This window comes from Nicotiana sylvestris, chromosome 3, assembly GCF_000393655.2.
Source record: "Nicotiana sylvestris chromosome 3, ASM39365v2, whole genome shotgun sequence".
In the NCBI taxonomy this organism is placed as follows: Eukaryota; Viridiplantae; Streptophyta; class Magnoliopsida; order Solanales; family Solanaceae; genus Nicotiana; species Nicotiana sylvestris.
The window spans coordinates 220,368,935-220,396,860 of NC_091059.1; the positions used below are offsets into that span (position 1 = coordinate 220,368,935).

The 27,926-nt window shown below is 38.5% G+C and overlaps 1 protein-coding gene across 1 annotated transcript; it reads left to right on the forward strand.

The window, feature by feature from the left end:
• Positions 1 to 5,444: 5,444 nt before the first annotated feature.
• LOC104216464 (flavonol 3-sulfotransferase-like) lies at positions 5,445 to 6,518 on the forward strand. The gene has a single exon (XM_009766503.2). It carries the CDS (start codon positions 5,445 to 5,447, stop codon positions 6,516 to 6,518), a length of 1,074 nt encoding a protein of 357 aa, XP_009764805.1.
• Positions 6,519 to 27,926: the final 21,408 nt, after the last annotated feature.

The following is a 27,926-nucleotide window of genomic DNA, read 5'->3' on the forward strand; positions in this document are numbered from 1 at the left end:
GTTATAATGGCCAAATATTTGATTTTAATACATGTTATAGATTGTGTGCTTTTATTAGGTTTAAACCGCTTTATTATTATTATTATTATTATTATTATTATTATTATTATTATTATTATTATTATTATTATTTATTTTTTATGGAATTGCAACGTCGTGAAAATACATTTCGAACCACGTCACAATCAATGCGCCCGTGGTTGTTAATACATTCCAACTCCGTTGAGATTTGGATTTGGGTCACATAAATGAGCACCCGAATTTAAGAAGGTAATTTAATTAAATTGCGCCTAAAGAGTCTAACGCGTTATTATCTTTGGGGAAGGCAGTGAAATTAACTAAACAGCCCATCCCAAGAAATCTAAATATTTATTATGACCAATTATTGAGGGCCCCGCGATTTGCATTTTTTGTTTGGCGAGGCTCGTCTCATTTTTATTCTTTAAGGATAAAACCTAACAGTGACTATATTTCTCTATTATGTTCGTCTCTAAAAATGAAAGAAGAAAATATACGCTAATTAGATTACATGCTTGGCCAAGCACCGACCTCTTATTAATTATTAGATTACAAAAGATATTAACGGAAAATTGCACTCGAATTTGTAAGGGGGGGATTATTTCATGCCTTATCCTATAATTAAACATTACCAAAAAGAAACGAAATTCAAATAAAATGTGGAATTGACAAACGCCATTGTCGAAACAAACAAATTATTCTTTAACTAATTTAGGCTCCACATTATTAGACGAATTGAAACATTGGAACTAATTATTATTTTTTTCTAACAAAAAAAAAAACTAATTGAAAATGAACCAACCTTGACTATCAACACATTCGAGGGTTGTTAAACTTAATCGACACTTTGAAAATCTATTACATTTAAAGAAACTCTAACAAACCTTGTTCGAAATCAACGTATGCCTATTAAACTAAACTACGTGAGTTATTAATGGATTCCCTTAAACACGAATTGAATTACGACTCACGGTCTAGGAATAAGGTATCTAATGTTGTATGAACCTGAATCGTATTAAACTATACTACGTAGCTGTATTAATGCCAATTCCAAATTACGCCAGCCCAAAACAAATAAAAAAAAACTAAATATAGATGAAATCGAAATTAGTCCACTACTCGACTGTTTAACTATTAATTGTAAGATAACGGATCTAAAACTAGTTAATTATGTTGTTATAGCTTTCATTTAAACTAGTGACGTTATTAAAGTTATTGACTAAACAAAATTTAGCAAAACTAGATAGTTCATTGACAAGCCAAAACCAAATCAAATTATACAGTTTATCTTCCCAAACGGTATCGAACGAAAGTAAACTTATATTAATTACACATCAACTAGTGTCTATTTTTGAAAACACAGATGCGGGGTAAACTACATAAGCACAAATATGAAAGGCAAAGCATGAATACTTCCATTTTCAATCTTTCAACTCAAAATTACATCACATCTTGGTTCGAATGGGTACCTGAATTGGAAAGTGAGAAGAAGATGAAGATCAGTAGAAGCAGCAGTAGTATAGATACAACAGGTTCAGCAACACAGTGAAATCTCTGACTCAATCGAGATCAGTGAAAAAAATTCCAAGAAGCAGAGGCGAGCCAAACCAAATTTCAGAATAGTTTCGAGAACCAAATAAAGTTGCAGAGATGACTCCAAACAAACCAATATGCTCAACAAAATGAATCCAGCACCCCACAAGCCAAACCCAAATGAAACAGAACAAATAGAATGACTCGCTACTAAGGTTCGAATGAGTCCAATGACTCCAAACTTCTAGTACTGGACAGAGTTTCTCCTTCGAAAACCAAAGAAACTATGTTCTGGTCTTTAAAAAAAAATATAGGAGCTAAACTTCCAATGGGGAATTGAAAACAAATTCAAAGAAGAGAAAGCAATCAAGCAGTATTTTTTTTTCTTTTTTTCTCTCCAGAAGCTCCCCTCCCCTTTTGGGTTCTGACCTCTCTTTTTCTGGTTTTTAACCTCTTGGTCTCTCAAAATGTTATGTCCAAACTCTCTCTCTCTGTTCTTTTCTCTAGTTCTTTTCTGGGTTCCCCCCTTTTATTAGAAGAAAAGAGCTCTCTTTTATAGGCAGGCTGCCCATGGCTTAAAATAAATCCTAAAGGCTGTCATTTCCACTTAGGATTGTCTAGGCATGGAGTTTCTCCTCTATTTTAATCTTCTGAAATTTAAAATACAGTAGATATCCTATTGTACAACAGGTTTCACTACTATTCTCATATGCATTTTCAGCCTTTTATTATTAAACTCATCATACACCTGACTTCTCATCTGTAAAGATTTCAGCCAGGGTGTATTTGCACTATAGATTACTCTAATGGTTCAACCCATACTCAATTGGCAGTCCACTTTCTTAACTCTGAAATCTTCATTAAGAATTGCAGCTATAACCAATCCTTAGATGATTTTTTGATTCAACTAACAAACTACAAACAGTTATAATCAATTCTCAGTTGATTCAACAATGCCTCAGTAAACAAAATTAAACAGCATGAGTCAGATTACTACCATTCCCAACTGAAACTAATTGACGACATATATCGAATCGACTACACGAATTACAACACATACAATCAATAACAAATGATCAAATCGAACAGTATTAACAGGTGATTCAAATTGTACTGTCAAAAACAAAGAATTGCACTGGAAACTAATTAATCGATCAAGCTCATTCCAATCGATTATATAGTTTAAACACATACACTCATCAATGAATAGACAAAAATTTCGACCAAATAAAAGGTCCGGGCGAGGTGGACAAAATAGTCGACACAAAAATGAAAACAACTCAAACTGACATTTAAACACATAAACAGACATCAACAGACAACAACATGGAACTGACAAGGAAAAGAAATTACCTTAAGAAATTGAAGGTTAGATGACCCCGTCTTGGACTCTGAATCGGACCTCTTTTTGGGGTCGAACGTACTTTAATCGAAGTGTTCTTAACTGAGAACACTTCGATTAAGGTCTATTAGACCCCAACCCTTTCGTTTAATTGGACAAAACCCTCAGGTTCTGGATTTCTAGGGTTCTTGGGGTTGATTTGGGACTTAGAGTTTTCTGGTTAGATTCGAACCAAATCAAGCTTGGTTTGGTCACGAGGGAGGTCATGGGAGTAACTGGTATAGATTTGGGGTGGTTTGGCATAGGTTGAGTTTTGGCTCGAATCTTCAAATGAAAATTCGAGATGATGGGGAAGATTTGAGACCAACGGTTTGCAGATCCGTGTCCAGGGGGTCGAGGTGTACTAGGGGTGTTAATTTGGTGGTCACCAGCATCATTGTCGTCGGGTTTATGGTGAGGGAACGGAAGGGCGGCGCTAGGGTTCTTGAGGGTGTTTGGGAAAGAGACGATGATGAGGGAGGGGGTCTGGCTTAGGGGGGCGTGGGGGTAAGGGATTGGGGTTATATAGTTAGGGGAAATTTGATCTGGGCCGTTAGATCATTCAAAATCAATGGCCTGGATTGATCAACTTAATGGAAACGACGCTGTATGGGTTAAGTGAGACCGGTGGGTCTCTGGGTGAGACGGGTCGGGTTAAAGCGTGGGTATGGAGACATGATCTTGGCCGTTGATCAATCTGAGATCAACGGCCCAGATCAAGCATGATCAAAACGACGCCGTTTGGACGTTCTCTGAGGTTGGCTGGTCTGGACCGGGCAAAACAGTGCTTTGGGCCTGATTTTGGGTCCAATTCAAATGGCCCAATTCCGATTTTGTCCAATTTTAAACTCATTTCTTTTCTTTTTCTATTTCTAATTAACGTCCGAATTTACAAAAAATCCTAAAATAAAAATTATAAAAAATATAAAATTAAAATTATATCACCAAACATTAATTGATTTTTTAGTAATAATTAACACACAATATCATATATTAATTAAACAAAAATCAACCTTTAAACGATAAAATGACAAAATTACCAAAGATAATATTTTTGTAATTTTTCATTCATTCAAAACCAAATATGATTTAATTAATTCCTAATAGTAGAACAAGATCCTAAATTTACACGCGACATATATTTTGTATTTTTAATTGATAAAACTAAACAATCACAGACAAAAATTACAAATAATTACCAAAAAATGCCACGCAAAATCTAAAAAATTGTACACAAAGACGCTTTGTTGTATTTTTCGATTTCTTTTGAAATAATTGTCGTATAAACAAAAATCACGTACTCACAAATATTATACACTAGAGCAATTCTCTGTCTCTACGAATGATAGAAAATATTTTTCAAACAATTTTGTAATAATCTTGTTCCTTTGATCACATCTAGGTAAATATTATCTTCGTTTTTTTGCTGTTCTGTACGCAAATCCAATTATTTTAGTTGCTGTCATTTAAGTTCTTGCAACATATATAAGTGCTTTATTTTGAATATTGATGATATCATGCATCAGTGCGACTACTATGTTTTTCTTGACGTTCACAGTTTCTCCATTGGTAACCAGTCTCAACAAACGATTGGCTAAACATCCGCTCGTCTTTGGTGATTTGTACCTCGAAAGACACCTTAGAAAAGAAAATTGAAATTTTATTGAATGAATGAAAATAATAATTTGAGTAATAATATGATACTAGACGACTAGAGAAGAGAGAGACAGGAAAGCTAAATCGGATTGGCTAGTTGGAACGCTTACGAAAGTTTCCGACGATTAGACCGTTTGAGAGCCTTGCAAAACTTTCGAGAGTCCAAATTTGGTGTGAACCAATATTATGCTGGAATAAGAATATGTTATTCATTGATTAAATTATTAAAAATAGGCAATCAATCAGATTATCAGAGTCCAAATTATGAAAATAATTGCTAGACTATATAGACTAGTACATCACATATCAACTGTGATAGAGAACGGACAAAGAAGAGGAAAGAGACACTTCCTGCGCCAAAATAATAAAAAATTCCACCATTTACTCCAAATATCTTCATCAAAATCCCTCGTGTTTCACGAATATGTTACCATGGTTTATAACCATTAACCACAGGTAAAGAAACCTTTGTGTCTACTTTGTAGATCAGGGCCTGTCCACGCTCAAGTAATTGCTATTGTTTTCCTATTTGTCATGATCCAAGCTCATAACACATATTATTCGCTTTTTGGACTTAAGTCCGCACAAATTTATTTTTCGGGCTATGCCAATTTTAAAAGCACGTATATCATTTGAACTTGTGTCATACCTTATAAAATTTTTAATTTTTCTTTCTCATTCCAATCTAGTATTCGCCTAAGATGACACGTGCACCACTCCTACCTGTGAGCCTAGAAAGTAAAAGGTGAATGGTATTTCGACGTGGGATTAGCCCGTCTTGCTTGACCCGCCCTCCTCCAAAGCCTGATCCTATAAATGTAGCAAGAGTTTCTACACCCTTTACTCCAGTAACTCAATGGCAAGCTTACTATCTACCCAAAGCTCCCCTTTAGTCACAAATGGTGCCAACAAAGAAAAAAGTCAGCAACAATATCCTGATATAATACTCTCTGAGCTTCCAAAAGAAAGAGGTTGGTTGACTGAACATGTTCACCAATACAAAGACTTTTGGTATTCCGCAGGAATACTACAAGGTCTAATATCTCTTCAGCAAAACTTTAAGCCAAAACCAAATGATGTCTTACTCGCCAGTTACCCAAAATCTGGTACCACATGGCTCAAGGCTCTTCTTTTTGCCATTACAAACCGAACAAAATATGATTATAAAACACACCCTTTGCTCTCTTCAAATCCACATGAGTTAGTACATCAGCTTGAGGCCTATGCATTTAAGCACCCAACAAATCCAACACCAAACTCTTCTCTTATGCATTCACATCTTGCCTTCAATTCTTTACCAGAGTCTATACTAGGTGGTGAAGACTCCAACTCCAAGTGCAAAATAGTGTACGTGTTTCGTGACCCAAAAGATGTGTTAGCTTCTTGCTGGCATTTTGTGCAGAAATTAAGACCCAAAGATCTGCCTATGCTTTCTCTACAAGAAGCTTTTGATCTATTTACTAAAGGGTGTTCCCCCTTTGGTCCATTTTGGGATCATGTAATAGGATATTATAAAGCAAGCTTAGAATTTCCAAAGAGTGTATTTTTCTTAAGGTATGAAGACTTGAAGAAAGATCCAATTTTTCATGCAAAGAAATTAGCAGAGTTCTTGGGTCAACCTTTTTCTTTGGAGGAAGAAAGTGAAGGCATAATAGAGAAAATAACAGAACTTTGCAGCTTTGAGAAGTTAAGTAGTTTGGAGGTGAATAAAGATGGTACACACACTGGATTTTTTATTCCTACAATTGCAAACAACATATTTTTCAGACAAGGAAAAGTAGGTGATTCCAAGAACCATCTTTCAGAGGAAATGATTAAGGTTATGGATGAAATCACAAAGCAAAAGTTGGGTTTTGATTTGATGAACACATCTTTTTCTCCCCAACAAAATGGTAAAGGGATTGAGTCGGACCAGAATCATAGCAACTAGCATGTATTTTCTTCATGGGGAAAATTTCCAATAAATTGAAGTTCCTTTTACTCCTCTTTACCTTTTTGTTTATCCCCCCACTAGGGTAGCTTGTAGTTCATGATTGCTGCTTGGTTCTTGAATCCAATAAATGTGGCTTATTGTCAATTTGTGAATTGTGATAGGTGGCATCCTTTCTCTCTTTCCTGGTGAATCATTTTGGTCTAAGGAAAGGATTGAGGTTCTCGAATGTGAAAAAGGGGCTGTTTTTTAGCTCAAAATTTAATACCCCTTCAATTTCAATTTTTAATCTTAAATATGTTGTAACAATTATGTGGTTATAAATTTTGCAATTATGATCTTAAATAGTATTACAATATTTTATGGGACTTTTGTTAAAAGTAAAATTAGAATTCAAGGAGGAGTATGTTTACTTTTGTATTGTAAAACGGTTTCCATTCCCTTACTTTGCAAAAATACTTTTACTTTCTTATTGTTGACAGGCGAAATGAATTTGCACTGCCGACGATAATAGTGGTCTCTGAATGATTGCTCCTTGTGTCTCGTGAATATTTTGGATTGTAGCTGAACCAATTTCTGTCACAACAAATATCAAGTTGTTATAAATGTATTATATTATGAATATTCATTTAGTACTCTGTTGTAAACAAACTTTCTGAAGAAAAATATTTATATGAGATTCCGTCGTAAATATATTTATCTATTTAGTACTCTATTGGAAATAAGCCTCCTGAAGAAGCTTATCACTTCGGTACCCGGTTATGGATAAACATTACCCTCGATAGAAGATTATTCATATCGGGTATAATAAATTTATCCTTTCGATACTCCGTTATGGATAAACATTACCCCGGTAGAAGATTATCTATACCGAGTATAATAAGCTTATCCTTTCGATATTCAATTATGGATAGAAATTACCCTGGTAGAAGATTATCCATACCAGGTATAATGAGCTTATTCTTTCAGTACTCCGTTATGGATAAACATTACCCCAGTAGAAGATTATCTATACCTGGTACAATGAGTTTATCCTTTCGTTATGGATAAACATTACTGTCAGTAGAAGATTATCCATATCTGGTATAATAGCAGCTTATACAACAACTTCCTTTCTTCTATAAATAGAAGGAATTCAGTTCATTATGTAAATCAGTTTGAATTCAAATAATATATCAGTTTCTCTCTATACTTGTCTTTACTTTACAGTCTTTATTTTATAACACGTTATCAGCACGAGATTCTGCCATCTCGAGCAAATACTTTGAAAGTATCTAAGGTACGAACTTTCTTTTTCTATATAATGTCAAATCTTTCTAAACTTGAATTTGTAGCCCTGAATATATCGGGCAAAAGTTACATGTCTTGGGTGCTTGGTGCTGAAATTCATCTTGATGCGATGGATCTGGCAGACACCATCAAGGATAAAAATCAGACATCAAACCAAGACCGTGCCAAAGCAATGATATTCCTACGCCATCACCTTGATGAGGGCCTCAAAATGGAATATTTCACTATTAAAGATCTAGTCATATTGTGAAATAATTTGAAAGATAGATATGACCACCTGAATATGGTCGTCCTTCCACAGGCACGTTATGATTGGACTTATCTAAGGTTACAAGATTTTAAATCTATAAGTGAATATAATTCTGCTATGTTCAGAATTATTTCCCAATTGAAATTGTGTGGTGATAATATTACTGATCATGATATGTTGGAGAAAACTTTCACCACTTTTCATGCCTCGAATATGCTCCTGTAGCAGCAATATCGGGAAATGAGATTCAAAAGGTATTCTAAACTTATCTCGCATCTTCTTGTAGCCGAGCAACATAATGAGTTATTAATGAAAAATCATGAAAGCCAACCTACTGGTTCTTGTCCATTCCCTGAAGTGAATGAGACGAACTTCTACCAAGCTAAGCGTGAAAGAGGTCGTGGCCCCAGTCGTGATCGGGGAAGAAATTTTAATCATAGTAATAATAATGCACCAAAGAACCCTCATCACCACCAGCAGTGGAAAAGGAAGGAACAAAAGCATGAAGCGGTGCAAGCACCAAATGCAGAAAATGCATGCTATAGATGTGGAGGAAAAGGGCACTGGTCACGTACTTGTCGTACGCTAAAACACCTGGTTGAGCTTTATCAAGTCTCCCTAAAGAAGACAGAGAAAAATGCTGAAGCAAATTTTATTTCTGAAGATAATTTAGACTTCATGCATTTGGATGTAACTGATTAACTTGCACTCCCTGATGGAGAAACAAGTCATGTGATCAGTGGTTAATCTGTAGAAATGTAAAATATTTTAATTTTTATTGTTTGTAATAGATAGTATGGTTATGTAATTATTGTACATAAATAAAAGTTATAATTTGATAATGGTGTTTACTATAATATATCTTATTTATGTCATTTTGAAGAATATGGATAACATCATTAGATCAACTTAAACTCTAGCAGAATTTGCAAGAAATATACAACCACCAGAAGTGGTCATATTTCGTATATCTCATTGTAACTATATTTTGTTAACCACCAGAAGTGGTATATGCCTATGATCACCAGAAGTGATAATTTAGGCTTTCTATGGTTATAATTGAAGATAAGCTGCATAATATTCTCTATATTAAATGCACACCTTGATTTGCTGCTAAAGCAGTAAATATTTTAAACAGAGGTTGAAGCATCACAATTTGATGTGATTAATGTGCATTCAAATAATTATGTTCGATTTCCTGAAGGATGAGAATTTTTTAATAGTACTAATCCATTCCCTGAAGTGAATGTGACAATATTAATAAGTCGGGTAAATATGAACGCGCTCTTGATGTGAATATATTACAATTCACCTCCAGAAGAGGTAATATAATTGAGAGAATATATACTCAATATTTCGTATTTTAATTCGCTCATAAAGAAGTAACACAATTGAAATTGCCCCGTGAAACAGGAAAATATTATGAAGAGGAGTTTTCGTGTGCTTAAACAATTATTTTACATTGTTTATTTGATTGTGATTTTCTCTCATGATACCAGAAGTGTCTGAGCAATATTTGATAGTACAAAATGTATCAACAACTCCTGAAGAGCTAACTGTTTGCCTAGAGGATACATGACACCAGTAGTGTCCGATAAATATTAGACTGTGGATAATAAATGAAGGCTCTCGAAGAGCTTATATACAAATATGACATTCATATTATATGATTGTGGTCAAAACATATGTTGTAGTAAACCTGAAGTTTACTAATACAAATGGTTATCATATTGAGACTACAAATGATTGGAAGATTGATAATCTTCATGTTTCCACAATCATAGGGGATAAAATAATATGTATGTGAGAAGTTACCCGCCTTATTCTTTAATTTATACTATATCATATATCACAGTAAACCAAAAGTTTACTAAAGAAAAAGTTTATGACATAGTAAACCAGAAGTTTACTAAGAGATAGCACATGCCATGATTAACTTGAAGTTTTCATTTTCCATTTTTAAATGTGCTATTTCAGAATTCAGATAAGCATATACTGAAGAACTAGAAGATTCTTCAGGAATTCTCATGTGTTGTTTGTTCTCATAATAAATTGATTATACCAGCTAAAGTTAGGACTAAGACCCCTGATTCTGAAATATATAAAAGATGAATATGGGCCCGTTCACCTATCATGTGAACAACTTATAGATGCATATATGAGATGGTTACATGTGTAATTATTGTCAACCTGGAGTTTGGCATTTGGAATTGCTTTTCTCGATTTAAGAGCATAATTTTCAGATTATGAAATCAAGACAGTTCATCTTGATAATGCTGGTTTATATCCAAGCTGGTTTATCATTGAATACCTCCTATTAATGACTAAACCATTGCTTATGAGAACAAAGATTCTTGTGTTTGTCTAAGATTTTCTAAATTGCATATAGCAGTACTTGTATGCATCAGACCAACAATATATGATAAGTCCTCCCTTCACAATTGGTTTAGGATCAGAAACCAAATATTTTTACTATCTTTTGTTGCGTGGTATATGATTAATTTCTCTACCATAATACACAAAGATATGTTTTCCAAAGATGATTGGGGATATATGTTAGTTTTTCTAACATTTGGGGGATGGAATAAACAGTTGAAAAATATGCTATATGAATCGAATTATCATGATCCTCACTTAGAAGATAATTCAAGTCGAATGCCAGAAGCATTTGCTGATCCAAAATTAAATATCATATTTCAGCTGCAAATGCTCCTATTAAAATTAAAGTCCCTGAAGGATAGAGTTTACTGTACGCATGAAGCGTGGTAGACCAATCGGTTCCAAAGGTAACAATCCTTGAAAAATAGTAGGAGCTAATGATCAAAATGAGGAGGAAATAAGCTCTAGAAGAGCCCACGACATAACATTTCATGAAACTCCCGAAAAAGTTCAGGTACCTGAAAATAAAGAAAGTGATGAGATCTCCACAAGTTATGTCGCTTCGGAACTGACACAAAATGATCGTCGACGATATATTTAATACAATATAGTGCACAATATTGTAAAAGATTGTGAGGATCGGACTAGCAGTCCAGACACTTGAAGATGTCATACCATTTAGATACAAGTCTTAACCTATATGACTTATTTGGCTAAATCTATATGAAGATCCTTGAAGGATTGAAAATGCCCGAAGCATATAATTCAAAGTCTTGAGAAATGTACTCGATCAAATTATAAAGATCTTTGTACGGTTTAAAGCAATCTGTGCGCGTGTGGTATAATCGCCTCAGTAAATATTTGCTGAAAGAAAGTTACATAAATTATGTTATTTGTCCATGTATTTTTATAAAGAAAATGTCATCAAAATTTGTTACACTTGCTGTTTATGTTGGTGACATAAATCTTATTGGAACTCCGGAAGAGCTCCAAGAGGGTCTTAAAAATACTTTTACATGGACAAAGTGTACCCATTAAGTACACCAATGAATATTCAATCACTTGAAGTGAATAAGGATCCGTTCCAACCTCTAGAAGAGGATGAGGAGCTCCTTGGTCCTGAAATACTCTATCTCGGTGTAGATGGTGCACTTATTTATCTTGCTAATGCTAACAAAAGTGGTGCAGATCGTATTGGTAATGCAGATGCAGGTTATTTATCCGATACCCATAAAGCTCGATTTCAAACCGGCAAGCAGGGAGTGCATATGATTGAGATCAGTGATTCATTCGAGAAACATGTGGGTTGGAATGTGATAAAAGACCCACAATATTATACGGAGACAATGTTTCATGCATAGCACTATTAAAGGGAGGATTTATAAAAGGAGATAGAACGAAGAACATTTCACCAGAATTATTCTACATACATGATTTTCAGGAAAATTGTGACATTGATGTACATCAAATTAGTTCAAGTGACAATCCAACAGATTGTCTTTACCATCTTCAACTTTTGAGAATATGGTATACAAGATTGGAATGCGGAGACTCAAATATTTGAAATAAGGTTTTCTTAAGGAGTAGTAAAATGCGCATTGTACTTTTGTTTCCTTTCCTAAGGTTTTTCCCACAGGGTTTTCCTTATAAGGTTTTTAATGAGGCAGCCAGCAATGCGTATTACTAAATATGTATACTCTTTTTCCTTCACTGGATATTTTTCCACGGGGTTCTTTCTAGTAAGGTTTTAATGAGGCACATTATCTTTTAATGAACATCCAAGGGGGAGTGTTATGAATATATTATATTATGGATGTTCATTTAGTACTTCGTTGTAAATAAGCTTCCTGAAGAAGCTTATCCATATATGACTCCGCCGTAAATATGTTTATCTATTTAGTACTCTATTGGAAATAAGCCTCTTGAAGAAGCTTATCACTTCGGTACCCGGTTATGGATAAATATTATCCTCGGTAAAAGATTATCCATACCGGGTATAATAAATTTATCATTTCGATACTCTGTTATGGATAAATATTATCACCAGTAAAAGATTATCCATACCGAGTATAATAAGCTTATCCTTTCGATACTGCATTATGGATAAACATTACCCTCGGTAGAAGATTATCCATACCAGGTATAATGAGCTTATTCTTTCAGTACTCTGTTATGGATAAATATTACCCCCAGTAGAAGATTATCTATGTCACGACCCCGGTTCGCCCTCCGTGAACCATCGTGACGACACCTAGTCTCTACGACTAGATAAGCCTAAATTGCGGAAGAAAAACCAAAATTTGCGGAAGTAAAATGACTTTAAACAGTAATAAAGTAATAACAATGTTTAAATGTGCCACTCGGCATATACCATATTCAACTCTCAAAACCAAACGTAAATCCAAGACCTAAAAACCCACAAATCATAAGCTAAGATCAATACTATATAGTTCTAACTCCGGAATGTCTAATAAGAACAGAAAAATACAGAAGGGCTAAATACTAAAGCTATAATAGAAAGGGACTTCTCGGTCTGCGGACGCGGTAGATGTACCTCGAAGTCTCTAGAGCAGTCACCTCTCTCAAGGATGGTAGGCCTGAGTAGCGGTACCTAGATTTGCACATGAAAAACATGCGCAGAAGGGGCATGAGTACACCATAGCAGTACTTAGTAAGTGCCAAGCCTAACCTCGATTGGGTAGTGACGAGGAAGTTCAGGGCCCTAATGAGGTTAAATAAAATATAAAGATCGACAGTATAAAACAGAACAGTATAAATAAGTACAACAATAAAATAACACAGGATGTACAGGACAACAACAACTATACAGAAGCAAAGTAAACACGGAAAGGAAATACAGCTCCGCACCAATAATAACAATCGGGGATCTCTCAGGATACCGTCCTGTAATCCCATATGTACATATCCAATGGATCTCCCGGGATCCCGTCCCGTAGTCCAACTCATAGTGCACGGGGATCTATCAGAATCCCGTTCCGTAGTCCCAAATGTAAATACCCAGTACTGGGAGAATCTATCGGGTGCATTCCCATAGTTCCATACAACCGTGTAGGGGGATCTACCGGAATCCCACATCCGTAGTCCGAAAATAAACAGACAAGGTGGATCTACCGAAATCCCACATCCGTAGTCCCAAAATAAATACACAGCAGCAACAGGAAAATATACAAAAATGGCAAAAATTTCATATTAAGACAGCAAGTGATTCCAGCCTAGCATGCTGCACATAAGTCAAGTAAGACAGGTTGAACAAATAAAGCAATTAAGTCATTTAGACATGCTTTCCTAAGCTAACAACAGGCTTAATAGTGCAAGTAATAGAAACAGGAAAGGAAACATACTAGTAATTACTTTAAGAAAAACGGATATTCAACAATTAGCACAAGTACGCACTCGTCAACTCACGTACAAGATATCTCAATTACCAAATACACCAATCCTAAGGGGAAGGTCTCCCACACAAGGTTAGACAAGCCACTTACCTCGAACCGGCTCAAAAATCAATCTGAAACCACGCTCTTGCCATGAGTACTTGACTCCAAATGGAACAAATTTATTCAATTCAATTTCATAATGTAAATAACACTTCAAGTAACCGATTTTACAATTAAAGTCTAAGCTAATATGCGAAATTATGTAAAATGACCAAAATGCCCCTTGGGCCCACGTATCGGAATCGGGTAAAATTTCTAGTTTCAGAATCCTCAAACTCTCACGAGTCTAACCATATCAAAATTATCCAAATCCGATGTCAAATCCCCAATCAAAACTCAATTTCTTAGTCTAAGAACGTTTTCCCAATTTTCATACAAATTTCGAAATTAAAGGATGAATTCATGTTTAGATTAATGGGTTACAAGCAAAAAGGAGTCTAGAATCTTTACCCAATCGATATCTCTGAATATCCCTCAAAATCTCGCTCAAATCCGAGCTCCCAAGCTTAAGTTTTGACAAAAATGGTTAAACCCTCGATTTTGAAATCTTATATCTGCCCAGGTAATTCCTTCTTCGCGAATGCGAGGCTATTATCGCGAACGCGATGCACAAAGGTCCTGTTGGCCAAATTCCTCTTTCGCGAACGGGAGGTCCACTCGCGAACGCGTAGCTTACACGGGCAGAACCTACGCGAACGCGAGGACCATGTCACGAACGCGAAGACCAATGGGTCCTTACCTTCGCGAACGCGAGACCCCCTCGCGAACGCGATGAAGGTTTTCTCTGCAACACAACAGCAGAAAATCTACAATATTTCCAAGTCCAAAAATGGTCCATTGAGCATTCGGAACACAACCCAGGCCCCCAGGACCTCAACCAAACCTGCCAACCAATCCTAAAACATCATTCAAACTTGTTCCAACCTTCGGAACGCTCGAAACAATATCAAAACACCTATTTTTCATCGGATTCAAGCCTAAGAATTTCAAAAACTCTAAAAAACACGCTTTCGATCAAAAAGTCTATCAAACCTCATCCAAATGACCTAAAATTTTGCACACACGTCACATTCAACACTACGGAGCTATTTCAACTTCCGGAATTCCATTCTGACCCTCGGATCAAAATCTCACTATCGGACCGGAAACTTCAAAAATTCAACTTTCGGCATTTCAAGCCTAAATTAGCTACGGACCTCCAAAACACAATCCGAACACTCCCCTACGCCCAAAGTCACCTAACGAAGCTAACAGAACCATTGGATTTCCATTCCGAGGCCGTCTTCACACTGCTCCAGCTATGGGCAACTCTCCAACACTTAAGCTCTCATTTAGGGATTAAGTGTCCCAAAACTCTCCGAAACTCAAAACCAACATTCCAGAAAATCAAAATAGCAGAAATAATCTCAGGGAAAGTAGTTAATAGGGGATCGGGGCATTAATTCTTAAGACGACCGGTCGGGTCGTCACATCCTCCTACACTTAAACATTCATTCGTCCTCGAACGAGCATAGAGACATACCTGAAGTAGTGAAAAGATGAGGGTAACAGCTGCGCATATCCTGCTCGGCCTCCCAAGTCACCTCCTCGACCGGCTGACCCCGCCACTGAACCTTCACTGATGTAATGTTCTTTGACCTCAACTTTTTGACCTGCCTGTCCAATATTGCCACTGGCTCCTCAATATAAGATAGATCCTTGTCTAACTGGACTGAACTGAAATCCAACACGTGCGACAGATCACCGTGATACCTCCGGAGCATCGAAACATGAAATACCAGATGGACTCCTGCCAAGTTGGGAGGTAAGGCAAGCTCATAAGCAACCTCCCCAACATGCCTCAATATCTCAAAAGGGCCAATAAACCTCGGACTCAACTTCACTTTCTTCTCAAATCTCATAACGCCCTTCATAGGCGAAACCCGAAGTAGAACCAGCTCTCCAACCATATAGGAAATATCACGAACCTTCCGGGCCGTGTAACTCTTCTGTCTGGACTGGGCTGTATGGAGTCTATCCTGAATCACCTTAACCTTCTCCAAAGCACCCTAAACTAAGTCTGTGCCCAATAATCTAGCCTCATCCCGCTCAAACCAGCCCGCCGGGGATCTATACCGTCTCCCATATAAAGCCTCAAACGGTGCCATCTGAATGTTGGACAAATAGTTGTTGTTATAAGAAAACTCCGTCAATGGCAAGAACTGATCCCAAAACCCTCCAAACTCAATCACACATGCACGATACATATCCTCAAGAATCTAAATAGTGCGCTCGGACTGTCCGTCCGTCTGAGGGTGAAATGTTGTACTCAACTCCACCCGAGTACCCAACTTATACTGAACGGACCTCCAGAATCGTGATGTGAACTGAGTACCTCTATCTGAAATGATGGACACTGGAATACCATGCAGACGAACAATCTCCCAGATATAAATCTCCGCCAGCCACTCCGAAGAATAAGTAGTACACACAGGAATGAAATGACCGGACTTGGTCAGCCGATCCACAATCACCCAAATAGCATCAAACTTCCTCAAAGTCCGTGGGAGCCCAACTACAACGTCTATGGTGATCCACTCCCACTTCCACTCCGGAATCTCTATTTGCTGAAGCAACCCATCCAGTCTCTGGTGCTCATACTTCACCTGTTGACAGTTGAGACACCGAGCTACGAACCCAGCTATATCTTTCTTCATCTGCCTCCACCAATAGTGCTGCCTCAAATCTTGATACATCTTCGCGGCACCCAGATAGATGGAATACCGCGAACTATGGGCCTCCTTTAGAATCAACTCTCGTAGCCTATCAACATTGGGTACACAAATCCGACCATGCATCCTCAATACCCCATCATCACCAATAGTCACATCTCTGGCATCATCGTGCTGAACCTTGTCCTTGAGGATAAGCAAATAGGGGTCATCATACTTGTGAGCACGTGATTTTTGCCCTAAAATATGATTATTCCCAAAATCCCAAACAAAATAATTTTCCTTTATTTTTTACAATTTCTGTGCAATTTTGGCGTCGTTTTCTGATAATTGTTGCATTCTATTTGCGCATGTTAATTCTATAAAGTACATAAATATGCATTTCTTTTGCGTTTAGGTTTTAGTATCAATTAAGGGTTAATTGTTTTTTTTTTAAAAAAAACAAAACATGAAAATCACAAAAATTAGCCACTTTCGCATTTTAATGATTTTTACTATGAACTTGTCATGAAATAGCTTTTGAACAATTTTAGTAATTAATCGGTCTTTGTTCTGAAATAGCTAAGATTTCATGCTAGTTTTATATTTCCATAAAAATTAGAAAAATTATAAAAAATTGTAAAAATGGGAAATGAAAACAAAAAGGGAAATAAGATTAGAAATTGGGTCTTAACAAAAGACCCAAATTTGGGCCAAATTAAAGAAATTTCTCAGGCCCAAACGCCTCAAAATTGTCCAGCCCAAATCCCTGCCCGGTCTGCCCCCTCTTCTAAACGAAACGGTGTCGTTTCGGGGTCTCCGAATCAGGACCGTTGGATCTCATCAATCCAACGGTCCGGATCAAACTAGGTTACCTGTATTTAAGTGTCCGAAACTTCCCTCCTACCCCCATTTGCCTCGTCTTCCTTACCCCACCCTTCTCCTCAAACCCTAATCCGCGCCGCCCCTAAATCCCTCGCCGGCGGTGAATACAACCTACGCCGTTCACTTCGGGGTTAACACCACAGATCCCCCTCACTCTCCTCTTTCCATTGCACCCACTGGTTTACCTCGAACAAGGCCGGAACTCGTCGAATCTTAGTTTGAAGTTTTCCGTCCAAGTGACGAGTTCATCTAAATCAGTCCAAAATCACACCCCACAACCCCCGGCCCTTCCTCAACACTAATCCATGGTTATTTTCCTTCAAATCACTGTGAAACAGCCCGAATCTTAGATCTAAGAATTTCTGGCCAAACCCTAAAACCAAATCCTTTTGATTTCGAACCGTAGTATCCTTAACCATGTGTTCTCTTGTAAGAACACATGGTTAGGGATGTTACGCGTCAAAAATCTGAAAGGATTCAGACGTTTCTGACTGGCCGGAGTCCCTTGTGCCTCTGTGAGTTTTTACTGCTTCCTTTTACTCGCATGTTTGAAGTGTTATTTACAGTTTTTGTTTCATTAATTTTTCTGTTGATTTTATGATTTAATTGTATTAGTTTAGGTTCTGTCAATTACTGATGATTCTGAGTTTGATAGTTGTTTGAATGATTGTAAGTTCATGGTTTAAGAATTAGTTTAAGTTCACTTAATTTTGATCATATTAGCTTAAGCTCAGTTTAATTTCATTTAGCTTGATTGAGTTGGTATAATTGAACAAATTGGTTTTGGTCAGTCTGATTAGTTAGTTTCTGAATGCTAATTAATTAATTTCAGTTAGTTGTAGATTTAAATTAGGGTATTGGTTATAGTTGTTAAGGATGAGGGTAGGTTTAGTAACTTTGAGGGGCTTTCAGGGGTAATCTGGGTATGAAAAAGGGTAGTTCTGATAAGAATAGTAATATCAAGATATATGGAAGGGCAGTATAGGTATTGTATGGGTAGAGGAATACCCTAGGTCCTTCTAGAATGGGGTACAAGTGTAGATTTTAATAATTGTAAGGCATTTACTTGTTTAGAAAGTTAAGAATAGAGGGACCAAACTGAAAATAGGGAGGGACAGATTGGAAAATCAGAACTTGATCTATTCTCTTTGGGGTTGCCTATAAAAGGGCATGAAATGCCTTGGGAAAGGGGGTTCCTCTCTCTTCTTCTGCCTTCAGCCCTAAGTTTCAATTTGAGCTTTCATTCCTGCTTTTGATTTCAGTTAGCATTTTAATTCCAAAATTATTCAGAAAACAAAAACATCAAAAAATGGATAAATCCGAAACAACTTTACATTTTCACTGTTAGTTTTGGATTTCAGTTTTGGGTTTTGGGTTTTAGCATTATCATAGAGGTGCTTAGGTTCAACTTAAAAGGTTAAGAGTGCATTTGAAGTTGTGTTTGAGCTGATCTGGGGAGTCTGCCCATATTTCTGGTTTTCAAAGCATTTTCTGGCCTGTCCTGTGGTATATCTTGCTGAGTTTACTGCTGTTGTTGTTGCAAGTAGCTGACTCCTTTCCTTCTCTCTACTTACATTTCAATTTCCAGGTATTTGTTCTGTGGCTCTCAAGTCTATGGAAGTGAAGTAAATATGCTGTTTAAAGTTGATCTCTGAACTCCTCATGTTTGTGCTTGATTTAATGTATAAAACAACTAGCTTACTTAATATTTCATGACATTTGTGTACTAGACTGCTCCTGGATTGTATAAACTGGACTGATGAATTATTAAGCATGAGTTTGTTCATTTTTATTATTAAGTGGGTGCTGGGATATGCAGATTCATGTAGGTAGTCAAAACTGTGGACTGTTTAGGCCGTACATTTCATGTTGATGTAATCGTAGCTTTCAGTTGTGCTTAAATTTCACATGTCTGTTGAATTCAAATTTGCAAAGTCGTAAGTAATTTGGCGTTCGATACCCGTGACTGCTTTTAATGTTGGGTTTAATATGAATTGTACATTCAATAGCTTAGTATTGGGCCAGTTTTGGGCCTGGCATATTAATAGGTAGCCCAGATTTTTGGTTAAGTGACAAATTGGATTGGGGCATAGGTGCATTAGGGCTTATGAACACAATTAATTCAAGAGGTTCCCCAAGGGTTCGATCCTTGGGCTATATAACTGCTGTCAACGAGTTAAAATTTTGGGCCTGCTTCATGTCCGACGCCTAACGCTTTAAGGATCTGTGCCTGCAGCATGTGCAATGGCATGATTTGGACCATATGGGCTTAAAGCCCATTTTCTCAGCATTTTTGCCCGAATATTCAAAATTCAAATTTAACAAATTGTTGGCCTTAACCAATTAGGATCCTTAAGTAATTAATAGCATAATTATTTCGCTGTTTAGATTGGGAAATGTTGTTTAGCAAATTTCACCACCTTCCTCAAAATAATAATACGTTAGAATCTTTAGGCACGATTTTAATTAAAGGCTTCCCTAAACTCGGGTGCGCATTGTTGCGACCCAAATCCGAATCTCGATGAAGTCAAAATATGTTGACAATCACGGGCGCATTGATTGCAACGGGGTTCGAAACGCGTTTTTGCGACATTGTAATTCTTAAAAATAAATAATGATAGAAAAGAGGTTCACAAATCGAGACGGGCCTCACCGCACAAATATAAATGTGAGCCCTTTAGTAAATAATTATTGAAATAATTAGAATTTGGGATGGCCGTTTAGAGAACTTCAGGGCTTTTCCCCAAAATAACACTACGTTAGCATCTTTAGGCCCGATTTAATTAAATAACCTTCTTAAATTTGGGTGCGCATTGATGCGACTCAAATCCAAATCTCGACGAAGTCGAAATGTGTTGATAACTACGGGTGCATTGATTGCGACGTGGTTCGAAACGCGTTTTCATGACGTCGCATTTCTAAAAAATAATTATAATAAAAGCGGTGTAAAATTAATAGAAGGCACATAAGCTAACAGGTATTAAAATCAGATAAAATCAAATACAACAGTTAAGCGACCGTGCTAGAACCACGGAACCCGGGAATGCCTAACACCTTCTCCCGGGTTAACAGAATTCCTTACTCGAATTTTTGGTATGCGGATTGTTAATAGAGTCATAAATTTCCTCGGTTCAGGATTCAACCGGTGACTTGGGACACCATTAATATCCCAAGTGGCGACTCTGAATAATTAATAAGTAAATCCCGTTCCGATTGTCCTTTAAATGGAAAAATTCCTTTACGCCCTTACAGGTGTAGGTGTGAAAAAGGAGGTGTGACAGCTCTGGCGACTCTGCTGGGGATCGAACCCAGAATCTCTGGTTCAGGGTTCAGAATTCGAGCTTAGATAAATTGTTGTATTTGGTTGTATCTGATTTTCCTACATGTTTTGTGCTGAATGTGCTAAATGTTACCGCTTTGATATTATCTGAACTGTATATAAATTGTGCCGACACCCTTCTCTCTTCACCTCCGGGGATGTGCTTACTGGTTAAGACTCCCTATTCTGTTAGTGTCATACCTTGAAGTAAGAAAGAGGCCGGACAAGTTACGAAGCCGGATGGCCTTTTGGTTCCCGGTAAGTTGCCCCCTCCTCGACTCGAGTTGTCCGCTCGGGTACACAGTCTAGAACACTGACCCAGGTTTTGAACATAGAATAACGTGACTTCATGCCGGATCCCTAGTAGGAACGCTTATTAGCATCATGTTGCATTTGACTTAGGGGACTCAACACATGGGTTGGGTCCGTCTAGGGATAGCAACCTGAAATGAAAGAACCATCCTGATGCATCCTACTTGCTCTGTACATATATTTGTTTCGAACCTGCATGTTGACCGGTTTCTGAATCTCGGGTGTTGGAAAATTGAAAAAAAAAGAAAAAAAGAAGAAAGAGAGTGAAATAAAATACCAGTTAGGGAGTTAATTGATTATTTTAGAGATAAGAAATCAATGACCAATTACTAGCAAAACTCTGCCGAATTTTTTGAAAAAAAGGGAATTATTTATAGAAAAGAGTCTTTGTTTTGGAAAACATAAGTTGTCTCATTATTTTGTTGAAGGAAAATGAAAAAAAGTGAGTCCATTTTTTTTGGAAAATAGGTTGTTTTAGTTGTTGAAAAAAAAAAGTTTTGCTTTAATAGTTGTTATTCGCTTATGCTAAAAAACAAAGATGGAAAAGAGTCATGTTTAAAATAGTTCGGTTAATTTGCCCGAACTACGCCTGGTTTGATTCTCACAGGGCGTGAGATACGTAGGCAACCCTCATCGGGTCCAACTTTCCCTTTTGCAAAATAACCAGAATGTATCAAAATTTAATTTGGTGATGCCGTTTTTGTCAAAAATAGCCAAATGTTCCCCAAACAGGGCGCCGGAAGGTTAACTTTGCGTAAACAGCCACCTTTGGTCATGTATTTTCGTTTTTTTATTTTTTATGAAAAAAAAGAAACTAAGTAGAGCCGTCTAGTCATAAGTAGCCTTAAAATCTTTTCCCAAAGCACTGAAAGGCCATGTTTGAAAGTCAAGTTCTTCGCTTGACAATAAATAAGTAATTTTGAGTCGCAAATATAGACAGTTTATTTTTTTTTGTGTGTCAAACAAAGAGTTTTCTTTTGCTTAAAACGCTTTAATAAATGTGCAGGATGAGCACGATGGTGAATGGGCCCTTTTCAATAATGACCAAAATCCCTTTTGAGCTGCAATTATGGTGGAATGATTTAGGCAAAGAGGGGCACGACGAAGTGAGAAAATATTTGAAATACCTTCCGGATTTATTAAACGTTCAGCCTCGGGGGGATATTATCAGGGCATTGGTTGCCCATTGGTATTCGACACATAATGTACTTCATTTTTCAGACTTTGAACTCACCCCAACATTGGAAGAAATAGCGGGGTACATTGGAAGTGATCAAGCTCCATTGAGATTCAAATACTTGATTGCTCCTAGGGCCATTACCATACACCGATTCTTGGATTCCTTGAAAATACCCCGAACAGTTCATCACCCAGATTTTGCAAAGGTTTTCTGCAGTTTCCGCTTCATGTATGATAGATATGGCCATATGGGCGGGTTCAATAATCCAGACTTTAAGCTGTGCAGCAGAAATAGCCGACAAAAATGGGAAGAACACATACGAGTGGCATTTATGATAGCTTTTTTGGGCCTCGTAATATTCCCAAGGAAAGATGGTAATATTGATTTGAAAATAGTGGGGGTTGTCAGTACCTTGCAAACCATGGGGAAAAGTACTTTAGCACCTATGATCATGGCTGATATCTTCAGAGCTCTCACTGCGTGCAAAGCTGGGGGCAAATTTTTTGAGGGATGTAACTTGTTGTTACAGATGTGGATGACTGAGCATTTGTGCCCTCGCTCTCAGTTATTGAGTTATGGTTCGATTGAGAAAACTTGTATAGGTGAATTTTATACAAGAATCAAAGGGGCCAGTCTACCTGAAGGAGTCACGGCCTGGGAATTACTATTCTGGAACCTCAATGCCAGCCAGATACAGTGGGTGCTTGGATGGTTGCCTGTCGAAGAGGTCGTATATATGCCAGCAGCCCGCCCGCATTTTCTGTTGATGGGGCTCAAAAGCATCCAACCCTATGCGCCATATCGGGTTCTGAGGCAACTCGGTAGATATCAAGTAGTACCGAGATATGAAGATTTGAGTACCCAAGTGGTCGAAATCAGTCCTGACGGTCGATTCCCCGAGGAAGAAGTTCGCCAAATTTGGAGCGAGTGTCAACATTTGATGGCAAACACTTGTGTGTTAGATAGGGTCAAAGGGGAAGTTGCCCCAGGGTATCACGAGTGGTTCAAAGGTGACGTGGCATGTGGGAGACCGGCTAAAAGACCTCACCTCGAAGATTTTGCCAAGTCATCCCAAGAGTAGTGGGACTGGTTAGCAAAGGAAGAAAGCTATCGAGTTGAGATTGGTAAACTAAAGCAGCAAGTTGAGAGTTTGAAATTCGAGAACAGTGTACAGGTTGCCGCGGATCAAGGGGAAAAGAATAGACTGGCTCGAGAAAATGAAGCACTTAGGACCCAAATCCGACAGTTGAAGATAACCATTGATAAGCAACCGAGGAGCTGATCCGATGAACAATTGGTAAAAAGATTAGAAAACGAAGTCAGGGAATGGCGGGATGAGTTAGAAAAATCTGGGAATGTCATGGCAGAACTTAAAGCACAGTGGGCTACAAGAACAGAGGAGCGTCGTCAATACTTGAATCAGTTGAGAAGGGACTATGAGAAAATTGTTGCCAATTTAAAGAGAAAAGTGGTTGCCCTTGAGGGTAAAGCGGTTAGGCAGGCTAGAGATTTTGAAATTGAAAGTGGACATTGCTACAACTTGTTGGCCCAAATGGAGTTAGAAGTACAACATCTGCAAGATCAACACCTGCAAGACTCTCAAGCTTTAAAGACGTGCAGCGATCAGATAAGACGCTTGCTCATAGAAAAGAAGCAAACAAAAGACAGGATTAGGGCCATTGCTCATGCTATCTTCAGGAGATGTCGGGCTTGTGAAGACATGACCCATACTACTTTTGCCTTAGCAGTGATAATCTATGTGAAGCGAACCATGAATGAGTTAGAGCAGCTTGAAAGGTATTTGGATCCTAGGCCCGCGGCAAGGCCGAACGACGCCCCACGGACACCTAAGTTTGAAGCACTAGAATATGCATAGTATGTGTCCGTAATTCTCTACCATTTTGAGTTAGTCTTTCATATGTCTGTTATCTGTCCAGGTCAAGTAGGTCTGCAGTTTTTAAGAGTCTGTATTTTCTTTTAAATCGCGTCTGTCAGCTTCGTTCCGAAATGTTGGGTTTGTTTTAGTAAATTGAAAATTTCGAGAATTCTTACTTCCACCCTTTATTTTTGCATTTGTCTGCATGAACTACGCTTGGGCTGATTCGTGCGGGGTCACGATACGTAGGCAATCTCCATAGGATTCGACCATAATCGTAAGAAAAATAGAAAGAAGAAAAAGGAAAATAGAAGGAAAAGCGAGAAAGAGAGAAAGAAAGAAAAGAGCGGAAAAACAGAGAGAGAAAGAAGAAGCACAAGAGAGGGATAAGGTGAAGAAATTCGAAAGAAAGGTAAAAAGAAACAAGGAACGAAATGCCGAGATGACGCATGCAATCGAGCAAATGCATAATAGAAATGAATAACTGTATAAGTGCATTCATGTCAACGTGCGGTTGTTAAATCTGTTAAGACCTAATCACTAACAAAGTGGTTGTCTAAATGTGTGAGTCCAGGTAGGTGGTTAGTTGATTGGCAATTCTGGCAACTCACCCGTACAACACCCGGTCGAAAGATCAAGTAAAAATGATCGGGCAGGATTCAGAAATCAGCATCGTAGACCCTTCGAATGAGGTTGAGGTAACAGACGTGGGTGCTATGAAAGAAGAGATGAGTAAATTAAAAGCACAAATGGCTGAAATGCATCGGGCATGGTCTCAGGGACATCCGGCGCCACTATATCCTGCTAACCCATCTTACATCCCACCCCTGGCTCAAGCTTAGGAGCCTACCACTCCCCACGCATCTTCAGCTTTCCCTTATCAGGCCCAGGGTTATGGTACCACTTCATATGCTCCCCCAGCACCACCCTCTAAACAGAACCCTCCACTACCCATGGTTCCCATCTTTGTGGCACCTCCCCCAGCTCCACTACATAGATCATCCAGTGAGCCTCTATTCCAAGATCACGACACCCAATATTACCCTCCCGAACCCACTTTCAAAGCGCCTGAGCCAAATACCTATTCTCCCCATTTTAAAATCCCTGGAGAAGTTGAGAAACCAGTTAAGAATACAGAACAAGAGGAAGTGATTCGTAAAGTCAAAAGCCTGGAGCAATCCTTCAGGAACATGCATGGTTTAGGTAACCAAGTTAGCGTCGCATACAAAGATTTGTGCCCTTTTCCTGATGTCCAGTTGCCTGCGGGGTTTAAAATGCCGAAGTTTGACTTATATGAGGGGCACGGTGACCCAGTAGCCCATCTGCGTGGTTTCTGTAGCAAAATGAGAGGTGCTGGGGGAAAGGATGAATTGTTCATAGCATATTTCGGTCAAAGCCTGAGCGGGTCAACGCTAGAATGGTACACGAGGCAAGACCCCGGCCGATGGTATACATGGGATGATTTGGCACAAGCATTCATTGGCCATTTTCAATATAACCTCGAGATAGTTCCCGATCGTCTGTCATTGTTGAAATTGGAAAAGAAACCTGGGGAAAGTTTTAGAGAGTTTGGTTTCCGCTGGAGGGAACAAGATGCAAGGTTTGATCCTCCCATGAGGGAGAGTGAGATGGTAGATTACTTCTTGCAAACATTGGAACCTACCTATTTTGGTCATCTAGTGACATTTGTTGGAAAGTTGTTTAATGAAGTGGTAAAGATGGGAGCCATGATTAAAGAAGGATTGAAAGCTAACAAAATATTGAGTTACTCGGCATTGAAAGCAACCACCCAGGCCATCCAAAGCGGTACTGGTGGTGTGCTTGGGAAAAAGAAGAAAGAAGAAGTTGCTACAGTTGAAGCTAGTGCTTGGTCCAGGCCCAATAACCCTCCACTCTACTACAACCAACCCAGACCCCACCACCCAAACTACCAATATACCCCATATGGCCCACCGCAACACTATTATCCACCACCAGAACCACACTTTTCTATCCACCACGCCCAGAACTATACCCAACCCATAGTGCACTCGCAATGGCGTACACCAAGTCCCCAAAATACACAGTCACACCCACAAAACACCTATTCACCTTCCAGGGCAAACAGACCAGGAACCAACTTTCGCCCAAACCAAGCTTTTAGAAATGAGAAGGCCCCAAACAGAAAAATATTTACTCCGCTGGGGGAATCTTACACTGCTCTCTTCCATAGATTGAAACAGTTGGGAATGCTGACCCCAGTTGAATCCAAAGCACCAAACCCTCTTCCCAGAAACATGGACCACTCTGTTAGCTGCGAGTATTGCTCAAGGATGCTGGGGCATGATACTGAAAAATGTTGGAAGTTGAAGAATGCGATACAAGAACTCATTGATAATCGCCGCATCAAAGTACAGGCTCCAGAGGCCCCAAACATCAACCAAAATCCGTTACCAACGCATTATGAGGCCAATATGATCGAACTGATACATAAGGGGACAAAGCTTAAGAAACCGTCGCAGGTGGTTATGGTGATTCGTTCTACGGAAGCCAAAGAAAAGACAGTGAGTGCAAGGCCAGCGGTTCAGTTAAAAGCAATAAAAGACAAGCCAGTGGTGGTAATGGGAAAGGGACCATTTGTGACTGCAAAAAAGCCGGAGCCGGTCAAGTTGATGGTACCAGGGTCATCATCTGCACTCGTGGTGGTAGTGAAAGGAGCTTACGTAGAACCGGTTGTCATAAAACCGGTAGCCCAGTTACCCGTGGTTGATAGCAAAGCCGTACCGTGGAGGTATGACAAGGTAGTGGTGACATACAAAGGAAAGGAATCGAGGAAGAGAGTTGTGAAGCACAAGGACTAACCCGGTCGGGACGTTATTTCGCTCCCGAAGAGTTGAGAAAGGCTAGGGGCGCTAAAGACAATCCAGTGCCAGTCAAAAAGGCTGTGACGGAAGAAGAGGCAGAAGAGTTTCTGAAAAAGATGAAAGTACAAGATTATTCTATTGTTGAACAACTGAGAAAAACACCGACCCAAATCTCGCTGTTGTCACTATTGATTTACTCTAACGAGCATTGCCGAGCTTTGATGAAGATATTGAATGAGGCTCATGTGCCTGACAAAATCTTAGTGAACCATTTAGATACAATTGCCAACAAAATCTTTGAAGTAAATAGGGTAGCATTTTCTGATGATGAATTGCCTGTGGAAGGCACAGAACACAACAAAGCTCTCTATTTGACGGTCAAGTGTGAAGGTTCAATGGTTACTCGGGCACTGATCGATAACGGGTCGAGCGCTAACATTTGCACATTGTCCACATTGAACAAGTTGAAAATCGATGAGGATAGAATCCGAAAAAATAGCATTTGTATTCGAGGGTTCGACGGAGGGGGAACAAACACAGTAGGGGATATTATACTCGAATTGACTATTGGCCCAGTCGAGTTCACTATGGAATTCCAGGTGTTGGATGCTGCAGTGTCCTACAATCTTTTGTTGGGTCGACCATGGATTCACGCGGCCAAAGCCGTGCCTTCCACGCTGCACCAGATGGTCAAGTTCGAGTGGGACAGACAAGAAATTGTGTTACATGGAGAAGATCCCACATGTGCCATGAATGATGCCATTGTGCCCTTTATAGAAACTGAAGATGATAAGGGACCATGAGTTTATCAGGTCTTCGACATGGTCCCGGTGAGTAGAGTGCCCGAAGGTAAAAGCATGTCATGTCCCAGGGTGGCGGCTGCGACCGTCATGGTAGTGTCAGAAATGCTGAATAACGGGGTTCGTGCC